At 36.9% G+C, this 19,148-nt stretch overlaps 1 protein-coding gene across 1 annotated transcript; it reads left to right on the top strand.

The window, feature by feature from the left end:
• The first annotated feature begins 433 nt into the window (after positions 1-433).
• On the top strand, positions 434-17,651 carry LOC135684481 (beta-secretase 1). The gene is made up of 9 exons (XM_065200062.2): positions 434-916; positions 1,635-1,723; positions 2,446-2,662; positions 3,611-3,742; positions 6,146-6,382; positions 8,770-8,919; positions 9,275-9,449; positions 10,867-10,917; positions 15,515-17,651. Exons 1-9 carry the CDS (start codon positions 701-703, stop codon positions 15,700-15,702), a joined length of 1,455 nt encoding a protein of 484 aa, XP_065056134.1. The 5' UTR covers positions 434-700; the 3' UTR covers positions 15,703-17,651.
• The last annotated feature ends 1,497 nt before the right edge of the window (positions 17,652-19,148 follow it).

Genomic DNA, 19,148 nt, shown 5'->3' with positions numbered 1-19,148 from the left:
AATCATCCAGCCAATAAGAATATCAGGAGAAAATTTTAGATATAGAAAACCAGTTAAATATGTTCATAAATGGGTGAGATATGCAGGTGAATAACTGCTATTTTAACTTTGTTTGTAAAGTTATGAATAGAGACCAAATTAGAGTGATGACAGTGACGGGAAAGATGTCACCGTATGAAGAATGAACTCTATATCACGTGCGGCACTCACGTGGTTATTGGCGTGAAAATCGTCTTTTAATTTTTTATTCTGTTCTATTTAAGTTTGTTCTGTTCCGGCTTCAAATTTGTTGTAATCTTGTTTTGTTAGCAGTAGGTTGCAAATTACTTGTTAGGGAGTGTACATCCCGTCTTTATTTAGAGAGCTGTGGTTTCCATGGACGCCCTTCGGAAACTCAATACGAGACTTTTTATATAGCCTCTCGAAAACGAGGGCTGGAGTCCTCGAAAATCTCATGAATTTTTAATAAGCATCGTTGATCTTGCTGCCTTGCAAACATAACATGGGGAAGAAGTGCCGAATGCCGAAATTATAAGCAAGCGACCAGTTCACAGTGGAAATTTTTAACAATAATGTAAAGCGGCCATGGAAACCAATTGGTAACTGTCAAGGTCTTGTAGATTGTTTACCAAATGAATGGCTATGCAATCGACCGTTGCAAGGAAGAATTGCAGAAGTCCAACTAATAACTTGGACAGAAATGTTGTTGAAGCATCTAATCAGCTTCACCTTAGCGTCATTGCTCATTTATGATATCTGTATGACGAGAGCTGCAAAGGTAAAACGTTTTAGCTACCCATTGATGAGAACAAGACGAGGCTTAAGAGATATTAGAGGTGTTCCCACAGAGAACTTGAAGGGACGGCCAGGGCAAGGATATTATATTGCAGTTGAAGTTGGCTCCCCATCTCAAAGAGTAAGTTTGGTTTTATTATGTAGAATAACAAGGATAAAATTGACTCTTATTGCACTAGACCCTCCTTCAAATCTCCAGCTGTAGCAATGAAATCAACAATTTCATGTGTATTGGATTTCATTGCGCCTGGCCTAAAACAAAGTTTTTTGCAGCCTAACCCTATTTAGTTTGAATTTTTGAAAATTTTCTTAAACCAGGCTTCTAAAACAATGTTTTTCAGAAACCTTATCCTTGACAGATTCTAAGAAAGGTTGTGTATTCAATTATCTAAGTCTATTCTTTTCTAACAATTTGTAGAATTGTTTGTTTCAGCATTGCTGTGATTTAAAATTGTTACTTTTGTTGCACTACCTGCCTTCTGCCCATTACTTCTGTAAAAGGCTTTTTGTTGATAATAGATTATGCTTGTTTTGAGATATCTGTAAAAGCAATGTATTTGGTCAATATTCTGATACACCACCCTTATAGCATAGAAAGCAAAGACAAGACTGTTGTTTGTAATTTATCCCCAAATTTTAAACAATTGACAAATAAAACTTTGGCTTCCAGACAGGAAAAAAGGGAAATATGAAATGATTTAGGCATGTCCTAACAATCTTTTTTGTACATTATATTTTTCAATCTTGTTATATTTAGTTGTTTTTGCATTTGCAAATAATGAAAAATTGGTGAAATTATTTAGAGCTTCGGAATTTTTCTAAATTATTTTGTTTTTCAGATAAACGTGTTAGTTGACACAGGTAGTAGCAATTTTGCCATAGCTTCCAGCCCACATCCATATTTGCCGGTTTATTATCACCCTGAAAGGTAAGAAATGCTTTTAGGCTCTTGAGCAACAGGCATGCCTTACAGTATCTGTTATTTCACACAAGACAAAATGGGCTGTTTTTTGTATTTTCATGCATTGCGATACTAGGCCAATTTTGAAATATAGTTGCAAAGCATGCCTGCTGCACAAGAGCCCTTCAATAAGCAAATTGCAGATTCAAGTTTGATTTCTGTTTATTAATTTCATAATTGGCTGGAAGCTAAATTAAATTCTGTTTTAGTTTTAGTTTAAAAGATGTTAATGGGTTTTAGAAGTTCTTTTGCAAGTTTTACTGTTCATCACAGATACTGACTGATGATTATGATTACCCAATATTAGAATATGGATGCTGACTTTTCTCTGACCGACTTATTGAGGGAAATAGGGGGAGATGAAAACTAGCATACAGAGAAAGGAAGTTTCAAAGAACTGTTATGTCTTCATCAAAAAATGTCTTGAGCCTAAAAACTGATAATAATTTTGCTAATCCATTTGTAATTTGGCATTTGATCCATTTGCAATGTGTCTAATTGGCAAGTTGTTTCACTTCCCATACCCATATTTAGCTCTATATCATATCTCAACACTACTTCAGAAATATATCATATTTTATAATAAAATAAAATATAGCAAATATGAAGTAATATTTAGAGGCAAAAAATGTTAATGCATTGGGATTGCAGACAAACAATTGATCTACTAAAGTTAATTTTTATTGTAGGTCAGTGACTGCTGTTGATCTTCATCGACCTGTTGCAGTACCTTACACACAAGGAAATTGGGAAGGAGCTCTTCTCACAGATGTCATTCGCTTCATTGATGGACCAAATGCAACTGTCAGGGTCAATGTTGCAGCAATATTGAGTTCTGAGAATTTTTTTATAAATGGATCAAACTGGGAAGGCATTCTTGGTCTAGGATATGCACGACTAGCAAAGGTTTGTTTCCTAAGTTAGCTGTATACAGTTTATCTATAAGCTGAAGTGCGGTTTGCTAAATGATTAAGTGTGAAACTTATAATTGCAACTTAGAACTAACCTTTCCCCCAAACACTTAAGCATATAAACTGATAGGTGCGATTTGATTTTTTTACCCACAAATAGGAAACCAGTTCTGAAGTGTCCGAAAAGATGAACCCTATTCCAAAATTTGCAGCTTTTGCCAAAATACCCACTAGGGAAACTAATACAAAATGTAAGGAAGTCAGATTTAAAAATCCCATAACTGGGGTGAAAACAATAGCAGGTTATGAGGCCAAGCTAGCTTGTTTCAAGAAAAGTAAAATTTCTTTGAAAAGTTTGTAGTCTTTATTTGCAAGGCTGTTACGCCCCCATTCTGCATGATATTCATTTTTGAGATATTTGAGTGAATGTTGGAAAAAACAAGTGTTGGCATTTCAGGCTTTATTCACACAGTACTGTCTAAATGAAGCAAGTGATATTCAGGCAAAATATATATAAAGCACATCTATCTTTGGTGTTCCACTACACTCATGAGTTTTTGACATCCACTACATCCATCAGTTTTTGACACGAAAACAATTTTAAACAAAACTTTAAGATATATGTTCAGATTCGCTGTATCTGTGATTTATTCAGTATTTCTTTCATAAAGTTTATTTATGGTAGCACCTATATTAAGAAATTTTATTTGTTATTTTGATTCATATTTTCTACAAATATAAAACTATCCAGCTAGGTATACAGAAGTAGCTCTAGGTAAGATTAAGGGGACTGCCCCTTTTTGTGATAGTTTAGTTTTCAAGGCAAATTTGGGTAGTATTCATAATAGGAATACTATCTTTTCTTGAGTAAAAATCTACTGCAAAACGTTTTTGGCTTTTTTGACTTGTTTAGCTTGTTTATATAAATGTTATGATTTTATAGCCTGACACCAGTGTGGTTCCTGTTTTTGACCAATTTGTCATGGCTGGTGTGACTGAAGACAAATTCTCGATGCAACTATGCAGTAGCAGTGAGCTGGACCCATCTGCTGAACCAACCGTTGCTGGTACGATGGTATGTAAGTTCTTTTCATAGAGAGAGTTATTTGCGAGAACACAGTTGCTGTGGCCAGCAAGGCCAAGCATTTATGATAATAGTAGTATATAGGAAACAAAACAACACAATGAAAATAAAACATTGCTTGCCTTTCATTCCCATTATCATTGTCTTTTTTCTATTTAATTAATTTATCATTTTTTATTACCATTGTCACTATTATCATCATTATTTAATACTTTCAGAATTTTTTATTCTTACCACCACTACCAACCTTCAATACACTCTCATTTCACTACCACCACCCCCACTCTCGCACTCGCCACCCTTCCCTCTTTCACATTAATTACCTTTTTCCTCTCCGCTGCATTGCATTCACACCATTCAACATCAACCAATCTGACACCACCATCGCCTCTTTGAAATTTATAAATTTTTAGTTTGTTTACTTTTGTTCTGATGAAGTCCCGTATGCCAGAGCGAAATGCTAGTCATCACTGATTTGTGTGTTCGTTGTTGTTTATTCTCGTCGCATTGTGGTGTTCCTTGTATACTACTATTTTATCTATTTTTTGCCACAACATATCCTCCAGAGTCTGTCAAGCAGCCTGCTATCGTGGCCTTTCCATTATTTGCATATTTAAGATAAATGCCTTTTTGTTCTGCATTCTCTTTCAGTTTTGCAAGATAGTGATAAAGAATTGTTCATTGATTAATTCACCCTAATAAAATAAAAAGTACTTTGAAATTCCCACTTTTGACCTGGTTCTTTTCATTTGACCTGTAAATTCATTCTGTTATCCCAAAAAATTGTTATTTATTGGTGGTTCCAAGGCATTATTTAAATGCTGTTTTTGATTGTTTGTGTTTCAGGCTGAGCCTGTTTTTTTAAGACAGACTTTCTAGTTTATGCACCTGTTTTACTAGTTCTATGACCCAGACATATCAATCACATAAGAAAATAAAGACTTAATTAGAACAAAATAGATTTCTTTACTTTCTACTGTTCGAAAGGCAACTTATGATTGGAATAAGGGCCAATTCCAATAATTTTGATAGAAGCAATGAATCATTGTTGAAGATGTCTCCCATACATTGTTATTTCTTAATTGAAGTGGCATTGATGTCAGTTGTATTGAATGGCATTGATATCTGTTGCATACATAAAGTGAATGTCCATCCTATGTAAATTCAATAGCATTAACTCAATCTTTAATGAAACAATATTTCTTAACCAAAATAATTTCCTGTATGGTCTCAGCCGCACAAATCCCACTAAGCCAATTGAGAGAAAAAACTTATCCTTACAGTCAAAATTTTCAAAGGTCATTCAAAACGTAGCTTTAGGCAAAGTAAGAGATTTCATGGCTCTGTCCTTGAGCTCATTAAGAGCATGGAAAACCACAGGTTATTGGGAAATGAAAGAAATGGAAGGAAGAGAGGCCACATGTGACATAAATGGAGGACACTAGGGTGTGCTGCTTTTTAGCAGCCTAAGGTCTCCCACATTTGCCCTGTAGGTCATCAGTCAGTTATCAAATTTTCAATTCCTTGTTTTGTTGGGGTTTTTAGCCTTTATTCTCTTATTTTGGCTTTATCCCAAATGTGTTTGCTGTTTATGGTCTGCATTAGTCTTAGTATCTCTCAAAATCAGATATATTTGGGGTATTGTCTTTACAGACTTTGGATAATCATATTGTCTGTTTGGTTTCAATATGAATTGCGTCTCTGGGTATTTGAGTACTCCAGAGCTAGCCAGGTTGTTCTGTGGCAAAGTTTGTGTTGCCCAAGGCTGAACCTGGGAGGTCCCTGGAATTGGACGCATAAATGAAGTCAACCTTTTTAGCTGAGCGGGGGAAAGACGTTAATCAGCTGAGCAGGTACCTTGGAGAGATCCAATCTTTGCCAAAGCAATTGAAAAACTTCCCTAAATTTTGCACGAATCCCCTTTCCCTCAAAACAATGCTAAATATTCTTAGGCTAATGGTTTATAAAAACGCTTTTTGATATGCAAAGTTGTGCTGCAATCATATAAAGATAAAAAATTGCTTTTCAACGTTGTTAGGGGGAGGGGGTCAGTGGAGAGTATGCACTGTCAGGAGTTTGGTGGTCCGGAGAAAAGGCAAGAGCGCTGCGTTTTTTCAAGCGTTTGTAGTAAAGTCCTTTGGCTTTCAACTTTTGAAATTGAGTATTTTGATGTTCTCACTATTTTTGGTAAAGTTGCAGCTTGGTATTGAGTAGCACTAAGCGTTTGTTACGTCATCGTTGTTTCAAGGCTTGTCCTTTTTGTGTGCGTAGAATGAGTACACTGCTTGGTTAAATAGTAATGGACGAGGAATAGTTAGCGAAATATGATAGCAATCTTTCATTTATGCCCATGTCTTGCAATGCTCTTTATTTAAAGCATCTTTGCATCTTCAGGTGTTTGGAGATATTGACGAGGAGCTGTATAAAGGGGACCTTCTTTACACTCCAATTGTAAAAAAGTGGTACTATGAGGTGATCGTTACTGACATCGCTGTCAATGGAATTAGTTTAGGCTTCAACTGCAAGAAATACAACTACGACAAAACAATCGTGGACAGTGGGACTACCAACCTGCGTGTTTCAGAGGAAATTTTCGATAGCATTATAACCAACTTAAAAAAGTATGATAAGGTTGGTCTCCTTCTTCTCAATAATTCCTTATCGAAATCGTATTATTGTTTTTACTTTTATTTTGTCAGCATTGCAATATTAACGATGAATGCATCTGTGCAGAATGAAAACTGCTCCATGAAATTATCACGACGTGATAGGTTGAAAAAGAAAACAAAAAACTCAAATAAAAACCAAACACATTGTTGCGAAATGCGTGAGAATTCTGCTTAGGTGCACGTGAGTGTGACTAAAGACCGAAATGCGCGTGTCTCACGCAAAATTCGTGTGTCTCGCATAGAATACACGCGTCTCACGCAAAATGCTTGAGACTTGGAGGGTCTTGAAGTAAGCCAAGAAAAATGAGGAATTCAGGTATATTCTTTGGGTTTGTAGGTAAATTGTATATTATCTGCTGTTGTAGTTCATTTTATCCTTATTGTTATTCCAACTTTTGTTGGTATCCCTATAATTAGTTATGAATAATGTGGTGATATGGTTTCCAGCAACACGTGTTCTCTCTGCGCTAAAGCTCTATCAATTAAAGCCATACTCTCTGTTATCAAACAAGAAGAGGGAAGAATTGTAATGGCAGGGGGAGGGGGTGCTATATTACCTCTATGAATCAGTGAATATAAATAAGGTGGTATGGTGAAGAGCGAACGGTTGATTGCACAAACACTTTTAATTAGAGCTGCTGCAAGCAAGGGGGTGGGAAGTACTGAAATTGAACACGAATTTGTTTTATTCATTTATTGAAATAAAACCTTCCAGTGTTTTTAAATTTAACATAATTTTTTTTCCTTACCCTTCAAACACGGTCATTAAGTGGATTTACCCCTCTAATTACGCACTAGAGAGCATTTATTGTTTTTCTGTCGTGTTTAAATAAATTCAACCCACACTTGAACATGAAACCTATATATCATCATTCTAAGTGAATATGACACAGAATATCAAAGATAAGGACTGATTTGAATTTTGCAGTCTTCTTGCTTGCATAATGTAAATGTACATGGTCCTAATTTCTTATCCATTCAACATGGAACGTATTAGAAGATGGACCCCGTCTATTGACAGTCAAATTGTCTTCTTTTTTTCTCGAAAGAACTTCTAGTTGCCCCCATCCCCTCACTTAAGAAATGACACCTCACGGTCAGCGGCGGTCTGGTACGTAATTGCAGGGTGTCTCATACTGCACGGATGAAAGTGTGATCGAGCGACCACACACATTGAAGCAACAGCCGAAAGTATACTTTCGTTTGAAAACAAGTTGGCAGTTAATTCGTGTGCTGGTAGAATTTGTGATGAAGATTTTAGACACTTTGTACTTTGTGTGAATCAGTCCAACGTCCAAGCTGTGTCTTTTGTACTTCTAATTACTATATGCCGTGTTTATAACAATTTTTACCAGTCTTTTTTATTCATTTTTTAACCATTTGCAAGGTGTTGCGGAGTAGATAGATCGAAATACAGAAAAGTAAGCATTATGAATACCTAATTGACGGATATGATTAAGTGACAAAAAAAAGTTGTGGAGATGACTTAGGAGAATTTCGTGAAAAAAGATCTATAAGCTGAAAACACTTTTGTATTTCTGTATTGTGAGCGTGTATCTAAATAATAATGTAAGCATCAAAACTTTAAACGATGTGTTTTACAGAAGGCCTTTCACATAGTTATTTAAAAGATGCGCAAAATGCCGAGGGGCGACCAGTTCAGATACTCGTTCAGATGCTATATGCCAAAAGTATAGGGATAATTAGATGGATAATAAAGATGATAAGACGATTAGATGCAAGACAGGTGTAAGACAGGGATGTACGTTAGACCCACGATTGTTGAATCGTCTTACGAACGGGATTGAACTGTTTATTAAGTGGATAAAGGTGGCGTGCAGCTTCACGACTGTACTGATATGTCATTTTGTTATGATTCTGTAATGTTTGGTAACGTGATGTTCGACTAGCATTGACCCTCAAATTCACTTAGTTTATTACTAACATTTGTTATTATTTGAGTGATTTTTGGTATTTTTTTTAGAATTTTAGTAGATATTCAAGTAAAGAGAGAATAAAATTTATTAGAAGTTAGCAAGATTCATATTCTGAAACCTTTTGTGAAAAGGCCCCGTCATCTGTTTTTTCTTTTAACAGCAAATGTCCAAGTGGCGATCGCCACTTTGCCACCCTGGCCAGACCGCGCCCGCTCACGGTACCTAATGACGTGGTCTTACCTTTATTGTTTACGTCCATGCTCTCCTTATTTAGGCACTATTACCTTGTCCCTTATTCAAATGCATCAATAGTTGTAGAGATTTATGTAGAAATATGAAGCTTATCATCGTTTTTGTTCTCGAATGATGTTGGTTGATGTATTTTTCTGAAAGATAGCTCGTTCTGTTTCAGCTTGGCGTTCCTGACGAATTCTGGATAGGTCGCCAAATGATGTGTTGGAATTACGACAAAACACCCTGGGAGGAATTTCCAGACATGTCCATTTCATTGTTATCTGCAACTAGCTCGTCGAAAGAATTCACTTTAAAAATTCCTCCACAGGTATATCTTTGCTGCAACATTGCTTTTAAGCCAAAGCTTAAATTATTCAGTTAGGCTAAATATCATTGCTTCAGTTTGGTTGTTGAAACTCTTTTCTAATAAATTCTGTTGAAAATCTAAACATTCATTGTTAGAAATTGTTTTCATCCAATGTGTCTTTTTCGTAAGAGCGAAAATAAGGATTTTCTTATCATTAAAACCATCTTGTAAATCTATATTGACTTGTAACTATTTTTGTAAAAATCGATTTGCAAATCTATTTGTTGAAATTTTTACCAAAAAATCTTGTGGCTTTTATGTCAATTTTTTAGGACTCAAAAACCATGTTAATCATTCCGTTTTCCTTTTCAATTAGTTATATCTGAGAGAAACCATCGAAAGAGGACCATTACCTGGACAGCATTGTTATAAGTTTGCAATCACAAAAGCTGAGAAGGGTACAGTCATTGGCGCCGTCATAATGGAAGGGTTTTATGTTGTTTTCGATAGAGAAAATGTCCAAGTAGGCTTCGCTGCAACGACATGTGGAGGTTAGCTATTGACCCACAGCATATGAATTTCATACCGTAATGCCTCGAATAAGCGCCCGGGCGCTTATTTAATTTTTGAGGCTCCATGGTGGTCGCTTGTTCTAGGGGGCGCTTAATCGAGGGGGGCGCTCATTTAAAAAATAGATTTTGGTGCAAATTGTGTTGTTCATTAATCTTTTTTGTTGAATTGCTTTCCAATTATATTTTCGTTAAAAATTCGAATAAGCGCCCATTTCTGAAGGTTGAAGATGGGCGCTTATTCGAGGGGTGGGCGCTTATTCGAGGGGGAGCTTATTCAGTGACTTCACTCCTAGGGTGAGTGCTTATTCGAGAGGGTTCCTTTTTTGAGGGGGGGGGGGGGCGCTTATTCGAGGCATTACGGTACTGTGTTTGATTGTCAAGATCTCGTCTTCTACCCAGGAGCACATATCTTATGTATTAGGTTTTACCGAGAGCCATTTTACCATGGCTACTGCCGGAACATATGTCAATTTGAATCCTCTAAGCATTACACTGGCCTTCTGTAAATTTACTGAATGTAAGAACCTTTCCTTTTCTTTCTTTGCCTTTATAGTAAATGCAGCTTTATGGTTGTATTTAGCTACAGAACCCAACTCAACCGGGGTCGCTGTAACCGGGGAGAAGCAAATCAACTAGAGCCGCTGCTGGGTGTCATACAGCCTATGTTAGATGTAAGAGTTGGAGCGGTGTACAATACATAAAATTTCTGATATGGCATTCCCCGTTGGTGTAAACACTTCCTGCACACTTATGGGTTGCACAAAAAGAAAGGGGCATCATTTTATTCTGTCGGAAAATGCAAAGGGGCACTTTTTACCATAGTAAGGGCAACCAATTTGTTCATGGAAGAAAGTAAATGGACACCTGCACTGGTCGCCGGTGCCGACGCAACTAAGCATTCCTTCTGTCCTTTCGTTCATAATTTATTATAGTCCCTTGGAAACACTTTTCATTCATTCCTTTTCATCTGCAACCCTTCTGATATGAAACCCAGGTTCATTTAGAAGAATAGGCAAAACCCAATACAATCACGAACCTGTCGAAAAGAGCACAAAAAGCGGAATCATATCGTCCTCCTACTCAGTTCTGAAATCCTAAGAATCGTGACATTTTACCATTTTCAACAAAAAATATTCAAAGATATAGAGGGAAACTCTAAATTTCCTTAAAACTCCATCGTATTGAAGTTTTTGCATTTTAGAAAAGTGTCTAAAATTGTGGTATGAGTATCAGTTTTTTCTGGAATAACTGAGTTGTCCAAGAATCAAGGGAACAACAAGCCATTGTAATGATACTCATCAGACTGCCTATCAAAGTTTTTGTGCTATTTTGAAGATTCGTGCTACCAGCGGCTTATTTGAAAGCATAACTTAGTGCTTTTTGTTTATGTTTTCAGCGGAAGGACGTTTAAATCCAAGATCAGAGGTTTTAGGACCCTTCACGAGAGGTAAATGTATTTTTATTATAACTTTTTCACAATATGGTGCAAAGATGACTTACTGATTAAGCGATGCGGTATGCAGCATAAATTTAGTTATACGTTCCTTCTTAACAGTACAGTCCTGAAAATTCTGAAATTTAGTATGATGCATCCAGATGTTCATATATTTTTTACTAAATTCATCACATGGCCTCTTGCCTTTTCTCCTTCGCAATTATGTTGAGCTAAACTACACATTTCAGCCATGAAACACCTTCCATAAAACTGTACCCTTAGACCATATGAACGAAAAGAAAAACATCCTTAATACTGCCTATGCTGTTTAGTGTATAGAACAAGACGGTCCTAAGCTGCTACTCAGAGTTTCACACTAAGTGCGATCATCAGGCAGAACAGTTGTGTGAAACACGGAGTTGCAGCTTAGCACGGTCCTGTTATACACACCAAAAGCGTGTACAGATCTGTCTATACGGCATCGACCACTTTATAACAGACCGGTAATTTTCATTAATTACTGCCTATTTAAGAATGCTATAGAAAAGTATGTTCACACATGGTCTTGTCTTTTGCTACTTTTGTCTCTGTAACATTTGTAACCGTAGCTCAATTCAAACTTCTAGAACAGATTGTTCAGAGAAATCTCTTATATTGTGTGTTAAAATAGTAATAACAATGATAAAAGACTTATATATAGTAATAGGTAGAAGTTTATTTGATTATCATTATTATTAAGCACCAAGCTGCTGCTCCTTTTTAACTTAAAACCGTTGCCGGATCTTCCCCAAAACCATTGCCTTTTAATAAGAACTAGCTAAATCAAATTATTTCTACTGTCTGCAATTTAGAGGTCTAAAGGCATGTTTTGTAAAATATTCCACAATTGTCACACAAAAAAAGATCAGCGACATATTGTGATATTTTAAGTAAATGTTTAAGTACAATTGTGTTTGTCAATTTTTTCAACTCAAATAAAGTATATAGACAAATTGACTCAATTTGAAATTTTTTTTGAATAACTTCGCCTAAGTCGGCATAGATGGCCTATTTTGTGACACCGGTTTCAAATATTGTGCTGCCCTGTATATGCCTCGGTGTGGTTTTGAATTCACACTGTTACCGAGATCGCAACATGTAAAGCGGCACCAATTCGCGTCTACAATGATTCTACAGTATCAAAGCAAAGAGGGGTGTTTTGAGTTTCGATTGAAGATGCATGTCAAACAAAAGGCAAGTTAGAAAATTGCAAGGAGCCGCAGATTTACAACCAACTACGCTTGAATAAACGACTAATGTTTACGTTTCAACCATAACTTCTTTAGGCCTTCTTGTCTGAGACCGCTAGTTCGTAACGTTGTTTTTCGCTGCCACCTTGTTTGATTATCAGTGATGTTAGTGTTTCGCAGCGATTTTAGTGATGAAGTACTGTTGTTGATAGGAAAACCTCTAATTAAGCTTGTGTTCTGCACTGTTTGCTTACCGATCCATACGTTTCTGAACGCTTTGTTGCCTTTTGGTCAATGTATGATATTCCGTATTCTGCAATCTTTTTTAAAGGCTGGTTTCCACTTATTTCGCCCTGTTCGCGCGACTTTTGAGAATGCGAATCGACGAATCAGCTGAACTATTGGCAGCGAAAGAGGAAGTTAAACTTGCGCATGCTCGAATTTGCGTTCGCTCAGTCGCGCGAGCAGGCTTGTTAAAAAGTTCAATCGACTTTCTCTAGCTCGTGCTGTTATTCTCTTCCCTCCGGTTCTATACCCAACCAGAATTTATTGATTGGGTGGGACCTTTCATCAATTGGAGCGGAGGTACAGAGCAGCCCAGTAAATTAGCTAGTTCTAGAGGCGTAGTGAGACCCTCGTGAATTTTTATTCGTTAGTTAGGGCAACTCTCTAAAATTCATTTTTCTTATATTTGTGCAATAACCCGAGGCACATTAGGTCTACCAAGCCATTTATATTGATACCTGGTGATAAATACGCTTATTTGTTGTATGAGACGCGCTGATTGAAGGGGTAGAATGTCTTAGAAGAGGCATTTCTAACCTGACCTGCCATTAATTTCAGTTTTCGTTTCTATATACTAAGTGGCGAGTTTCTATCAGTGAATGATAAGGAAAGATTATTTTGAAATAACTTAAAATTATACGAGGAAAATAACGACTTTTCGAGCGTAGCCCGTTGTCAACGTGAAGGGCAGGGGAAAAGCAATAAGACCATAAGAGCATTACCACCAGGATCATACACTACCAATTGAAATTAATGACGAGGCAAAAGAAACACGAACAACAAGTCGTATGGAGTAAACCGATGCCGTAAGAACAGGTAATTAAAGAAACTCCATATCCTTTTGACGTTTGTTTCCATTTTATGGTCTGGTCAAAATCTGTACTAAATTTCGAAAAGCGAGTGATTAAATAGCAACCAGGCTGTGATTGCTGTCAACCCTGTTCAATGCCTTCTTTTTACCATGCAGACTATCGTTTCGTTCAAATAACTGCCTATCAGGAATTTCACTATTGCTTCTCAGATGGATAGAAAACTTCTGGTATTTGAAGGTTTTAGGCTCCCAAAGCACGAGTTACATGTGGCGCACAAGTGTCATATTGCTTCATTTATTTAGTCATTTCAAAACTAACGCGCGATCCGAAGAAAAACTTTCAAAGGCTGAGGAATGTAAAAATTTTCTTGCTGGAATTATCAGTGTAGAAAATATTATTTAGATAATAGGGTTGGTTTTCTGCAGATCTTCAAAAAAATTGTCGATATTCACAACATCAGCTTTGCAGCATCACCTGCAAATTACACATGGAATGCACGATGCAATGAAATACACATAGACATATCGCTTATATCCTTCTTTCTGTACCGGCGAGTTGACTTCAACTTCACGAAGCAAATCAACCAAAAGTAATTAACGCGTAGTCATAATTTAAAGCACAGTTCATGCTGTCAAATTCGACGTATTTGCAAAAATTTGGCAACAACACCAGCTGCCTTGCATGGCAAACTATTTGATCAATTTAATTGAAGAGCTGCGTTTTGTCATGCTATTTCTCCGTAAACCAATTATCAATATCTTTGTTCCAGAACTCCAGAACAGTTACAATCTTGCCTGCTAGAAAAATTGACTCACTTTATCATAAATAGCTCCAGATTATCTACATTCTCTGTTATTTTGCCTGAGAAAGAAATCAACCCACGTCGTCATAAATGTGCTTCAGTTCACTTACGTTCTCTATTGTTCTTTCTGCATGTAGAATTGTCTCATGTTGTAATGAACTTAGCCAAGATCACTGACATTCTCAGTTTCCTAACTAATTTTTAGTTTTGAATTTCCATATATGGTGTACACGGTCTCAAATTTCGACGTCCCATACATCTGTGCAATCTCAACCTGAGAAAATGTTCTGGAAAATTATTGACGAGGAATAATTCTGGAACATCGAGTCATCGTTAAAAAAATTTCATTATTTACGGCTTACATATACTCTATGCAAACATACTTGAAAACCCATTGCACCAACGCTAAATGATTTTTGCAAATCTATGTCTACAATAACGACTCCTACAGTCACATTTCAAAATTTTTGTTTGATTTGTTTTGACTTTCCCCTTTGTCCACCCATTTCTTCAGATATGTTTGAGTGTTTCCTTTTGCAATCTTAACGGGACCCCGTTCTTTGTATATAGCGATTCTCGTCTTCCAGCAGGTTCCCGTTTTATGTTCCTCGTATCCTGCGTGTTCCCGTTCTTCCTTGTCCAGTTTATAGCACTTAGATGTTTACAATCTTTCGCTAGATATACTTCAACTTAGTTTAAGGTCACTAAGGGAAGATATTATTTAGATACTCTTTATAGTTTTACGGTTTTCCGCATTTGCTGTACTGAGAACTGGACCATCAGCAAATTTGACGTTGGTGATCAGTTTTCTACCCTGGCAGTCTCTAGAGGTACGAAAAGAAAATATGTGTGTACTCCCACTTATGCCAAATTGCATTTATTTTAAGTTCACGTTAATTTGCCTTCAGTTATCATATCTCCGCTTATTTCACCACCCATTTATCAGTGCCATCTTTCGCTTGACGTTAAATATATTTAATAGTTTACTGTACCCACAAGGATGTAGACTCATAGTGAGTGGACCTAGATTCTGCTGTTTTATCCGTCAAAGTGCACGCTCGATTGTATCAAAGCGCAAACAAACACCAGATTGTATCAAGGCTCTTTACCTCAAAATAGTAAATAGAATTGGTGACATAACAGAGCCTTTCCTGACATCAACAGATACCTTCTTTTAGTTTTTCACTAACTTAAACTAGGTTATTCAGTTTTTTCAGAGTGGTAGTTTCCGCTACAGCTCGTGTTCTGATTCGTTGATTCGGTTTTGCTACAGTCGTGTGGACCAGAAACCGCCAGCCCTTATGGCTTTAGTGCTGACTGTTTTTCATCCACGGTTTTCCGTTTTCTTATTTGTTTCTGGTGGGCGTCTTATGACAAGTTGTATGTATTATTATATTATTCTCCATAGTTAACTATTTCGTACACTTCCTGTATTGCTAATCCAAAGTGCATTTGTGTGAACAGCGTTGTTTTTATCTTAGCCGATCCCGCTGATTGTGAGTACATTGAAACAGAACAGGCGGACAATGCTTTGCTCACTGTGGCATACGTCATGGCTGGTGTTTGTGGCCTGTGCTTGCTTCCGATTTTTATCATACTTGGCCAAGCAACTTGTCGCAGAAGAAACCAATCAAACAGCGATGCTACACCACTACGGAGAGACTTCTAGTTTGTTCAGTGTTTTGAAGCTGGCAGCGCCAAATAGTCGGTGACTGATATTTTTATTAGCTAAACTGAAGTCCCGCCAGAGAATATCATAATTATTTATTATCTATCCTGATACCCTTTAAGCTGAAATAGGACGTATAAAATCATAATAATAATGTTTCTATGTATATTTCTTCTAAAGATGTTGCCTAGAGTCTTCTGAACCTTTATGTGCAGTTGAAGATAAATTCTGAATTCTTAGGTAGATGACTTTATCTAGTCGCCTTAGAAATGCTCTCGGTACTTTCAGGTTTTACTTTCGGATACAAAATGCATTACATACCTCGATACCTGACAATAGTTTCATTTGATAACTTCGGGTTTCAGGGATGTGTGCTTGTCATGATTTTGAAAGGTCCTTGGTATTTTACACATTGAGCCGTGTAAGGGATGTGTGCCTAGAATGGCGCCTTTCTTTCCCTTGAATCGTGCGTTGTCCTTTAGACAATGAAAAAATAAAGTATGTTGAATTTTGCTGCATTCTATGGTTGTGACTCGCGTAATGTGCACTGTCAATGCTATCACATTTAATATACCTTTTTACGAAGCTGTTTATTATTTATTGACAGAATTTACCTGGAGTTGCCTATTTTTAGCCGATTTTGTATTACCTTTGACCGATTCCCACCACCTTTCACCGGTTTCTCCACTTTTGGCCGAACTCACCACCTTCGACCGATTAATACCACTTCTTGCCGATTCAAACCCATTTGACCGACTCCAACCCCCTTTGACCGATAAACACCACCTTTTTACCTCTTACCATCGCCTTTGACCGATGACCACCCACTTTGACTTCTTTGACCTTTTACCGCCGCCTTTGACCAATTACCACCACCTTTGATCTATTTCAACTTCCTTTGACCTTTTCCAACCGCCTTTGACCTATTCTTTTAAATTTTGCTCCCATTACTTTTCTCACGTTGGTCCTTGGTCGTGCCAACATTGGCCTCCGCCCCATTCATAGATACCAGTCTGGTCGAACAACGAAAAAATCTTTAGCTTATTCTTCCGTTGATAAAAGTGAAAATAAGTCGCTGAATACCAAAATACTAAAGTTTAGCTCCCAAATCAACATTTGTATTGCAAGGATGCAAGTATACACCCATGAATATTTTGTTATAATATTTATGATAATATTGGGTAGGAGCATCATATTGCACATGCTTAACTTATGGGATAAACATCAAATAAGAGTTAAAATTGCTGGTCATTTCGGTTGCTAGAATATTATTAATGATTTGAGTTCTTGTTTATCAGCATTAACAAAACCATAAAAAATTGAGTTTTTGTTTAGAATAGAAAATTTTGTATTTTTAATGTTGGACGATCTGTTTTTGTCTTATGTATTATTTTTCTTAAGTATTTGTGATGTTAATGTTGGATTTGAAGGGTCCTAGTAGTTGGTGGTTGTGGCAGACATGGAGAAAACCGCTCAGTGTAGGCCCGTGTGGAGGTTATTTAATCTTTTTGAAAGTAGTTTTGGGATATACATGTTATGCATTAGTTTAAACGTAATTTTATTGCCAATTTAATACACCATTCTATTAATGACGAGTAATAATTTGCCAACCATATAAGCCAATGGTGGAAATACGAGCATAATTTTTTCCTTAATGATAGAAGGTTAACATTTTAGGTACGAGTGCAACTCAGCTGGAAAAAATCAAAAAGTCACTTAGATGGCAAAATTTTGACAGGTTTTTGCGCTTTTCGGTATTTTTGATACAAAAGGCTGTTGTTAAAACACCCGTATAACCAAAATATCGACTGTATTATGGGTGTATGGGTATCTTTATCGACATATATCTTTATCAACATTAACTTCTTAGACTTGATTCAAAACATAGTATATATTTTTTGTGCAAATAATTTATGTATTCAGCTGTGATTTTCATTCAAAGCGTCCAATTGTTTTGTACTTTTGTTGTGAAAGTGTTTTTGTGAAGTCTACTTTCAGTCGCTTTGAAGCTGCTTGCTCAAGTCGACCATCTGCGATCGACAATCATTTTGAGCTTCGTCAAATGGATACGTTACTCGATAAAAATCTCATCCATGGAGCACCGTAAACACCTGCGAATTTCGCTGATGAAAAAACATTAATTGTTTTGCTACGATGCCACGTCGAATGTGCCATACATTTCACTGATTCAATGTACTGTAAAAGAACAAAGCAATAAGGACAAAAATGAGCCATATATTTACTGTTTTTCTCTTTGGGCAATATTGATGTTTTGAGAAAATTTGTATTAATTTTGGCGAGGGGTGCCGTCCTAAAAATTTAGAAAGGGGGCTGTGCTGTAGGCGAATTTCAAAGACCACACCCTTACCACACCCAATATACTTAAGACGCTCTGTTGGGTGTAGAAGACATTCAAACTATTCGATGACACAAAAAGACTATAAGAAATTGCTCATTGATGAGGAATTTATAGGGTTGCCAACACAGAACTCGCCCAACCAGATACGAACTCGCTTATTAAGGGGGGCTAAGCCTCCCCAAAAATCTTTCTGAATTTTAACAAGGGGGGCGAGCCCCCCTCTTCCCTCCACGGGAACAGTGCTTTCGGCATCAAAAAGTCTGCCACTACCTCTCACCAATATCAGCCAAACCTATAACGGCTTGATCTTCCAATCAGTTTTACAATCATTGTTATCATTCTTCCTAAGCGCAGCTTTGGTCTCCACTTTCAGCTTCCATCTTGCAAATTCCTACAGTGCCAAGTCACCTATCGACGGTCTCTGAAGCACTCGAAACATGATAAAATCAAACATCTTTGGCGAAACACTTGATATGGAAAGAATATCCAGCATGATCATTACATGAACAAGAAGGCAGTTTTGAAAGAAATTAGAAGCCAGCACGAAGACAAACTAAAAAAAACCAGCTCGCAAGCCAAGGAATTATAATTTCCTTTCTAATAAAGAATTCTCAATAAAGAATTTTTGCACTGAATTGTGTCCGAAAGGAAGTTTTTGCTAAATTTTATAGAAACTTGTTGGCAAATGCTTCGACGGTCTAAAATGAGCGGGAAAGCTGAGGGCTTGGCAAAGCGAATGGAGGATTGTTCTCCGCTGAGCATCTATGTCCACTGCCTTGGCCACTAGTTGAATCTTGCAGATAGAGAGTCAATGAGAAATGGACTTGGTTTTGTTCAAGGTCTCTACAATTTCATTGAGGCCAGCACCAAAAGACATGTAATTTCAAGAGAAAATACATTAACCGTCATATAGCTAATAGGAACAAAGCGCAACACACTGGGAAGGCCAGAGGCAGTGGACAGGACACTTACTTTCTTTGCAAAGATAAAGACCCCGTAACCAATCTAGAAAGCAAAGCTCTGTTCAATTGTTTCTACAATAAAATGGATAAAGTTTTGGAAGAAATCTATGTGCGATTTAATAATA

Source organism: Rhopilema esculentum, chromosome 21 (genome assembly GCF_057945365.1).
Source record: "Rhopilema esculentum isolate cy_ngs chromosome 21, ASM5794536v1, whole genome shotgun sequence".
In the NCBI taxonomy this organism is placed as follows: domain Eukaryota; kingdom Metazoa; phylum Cnidaria; class Scyphozoa; order Rhizostomeae; family Rhizostomatidae; genus Rhopilema; species Rhopilema esculentum.
This window is presented reverse-complemented; position numbering and strand designations above follow the sequence as displayed.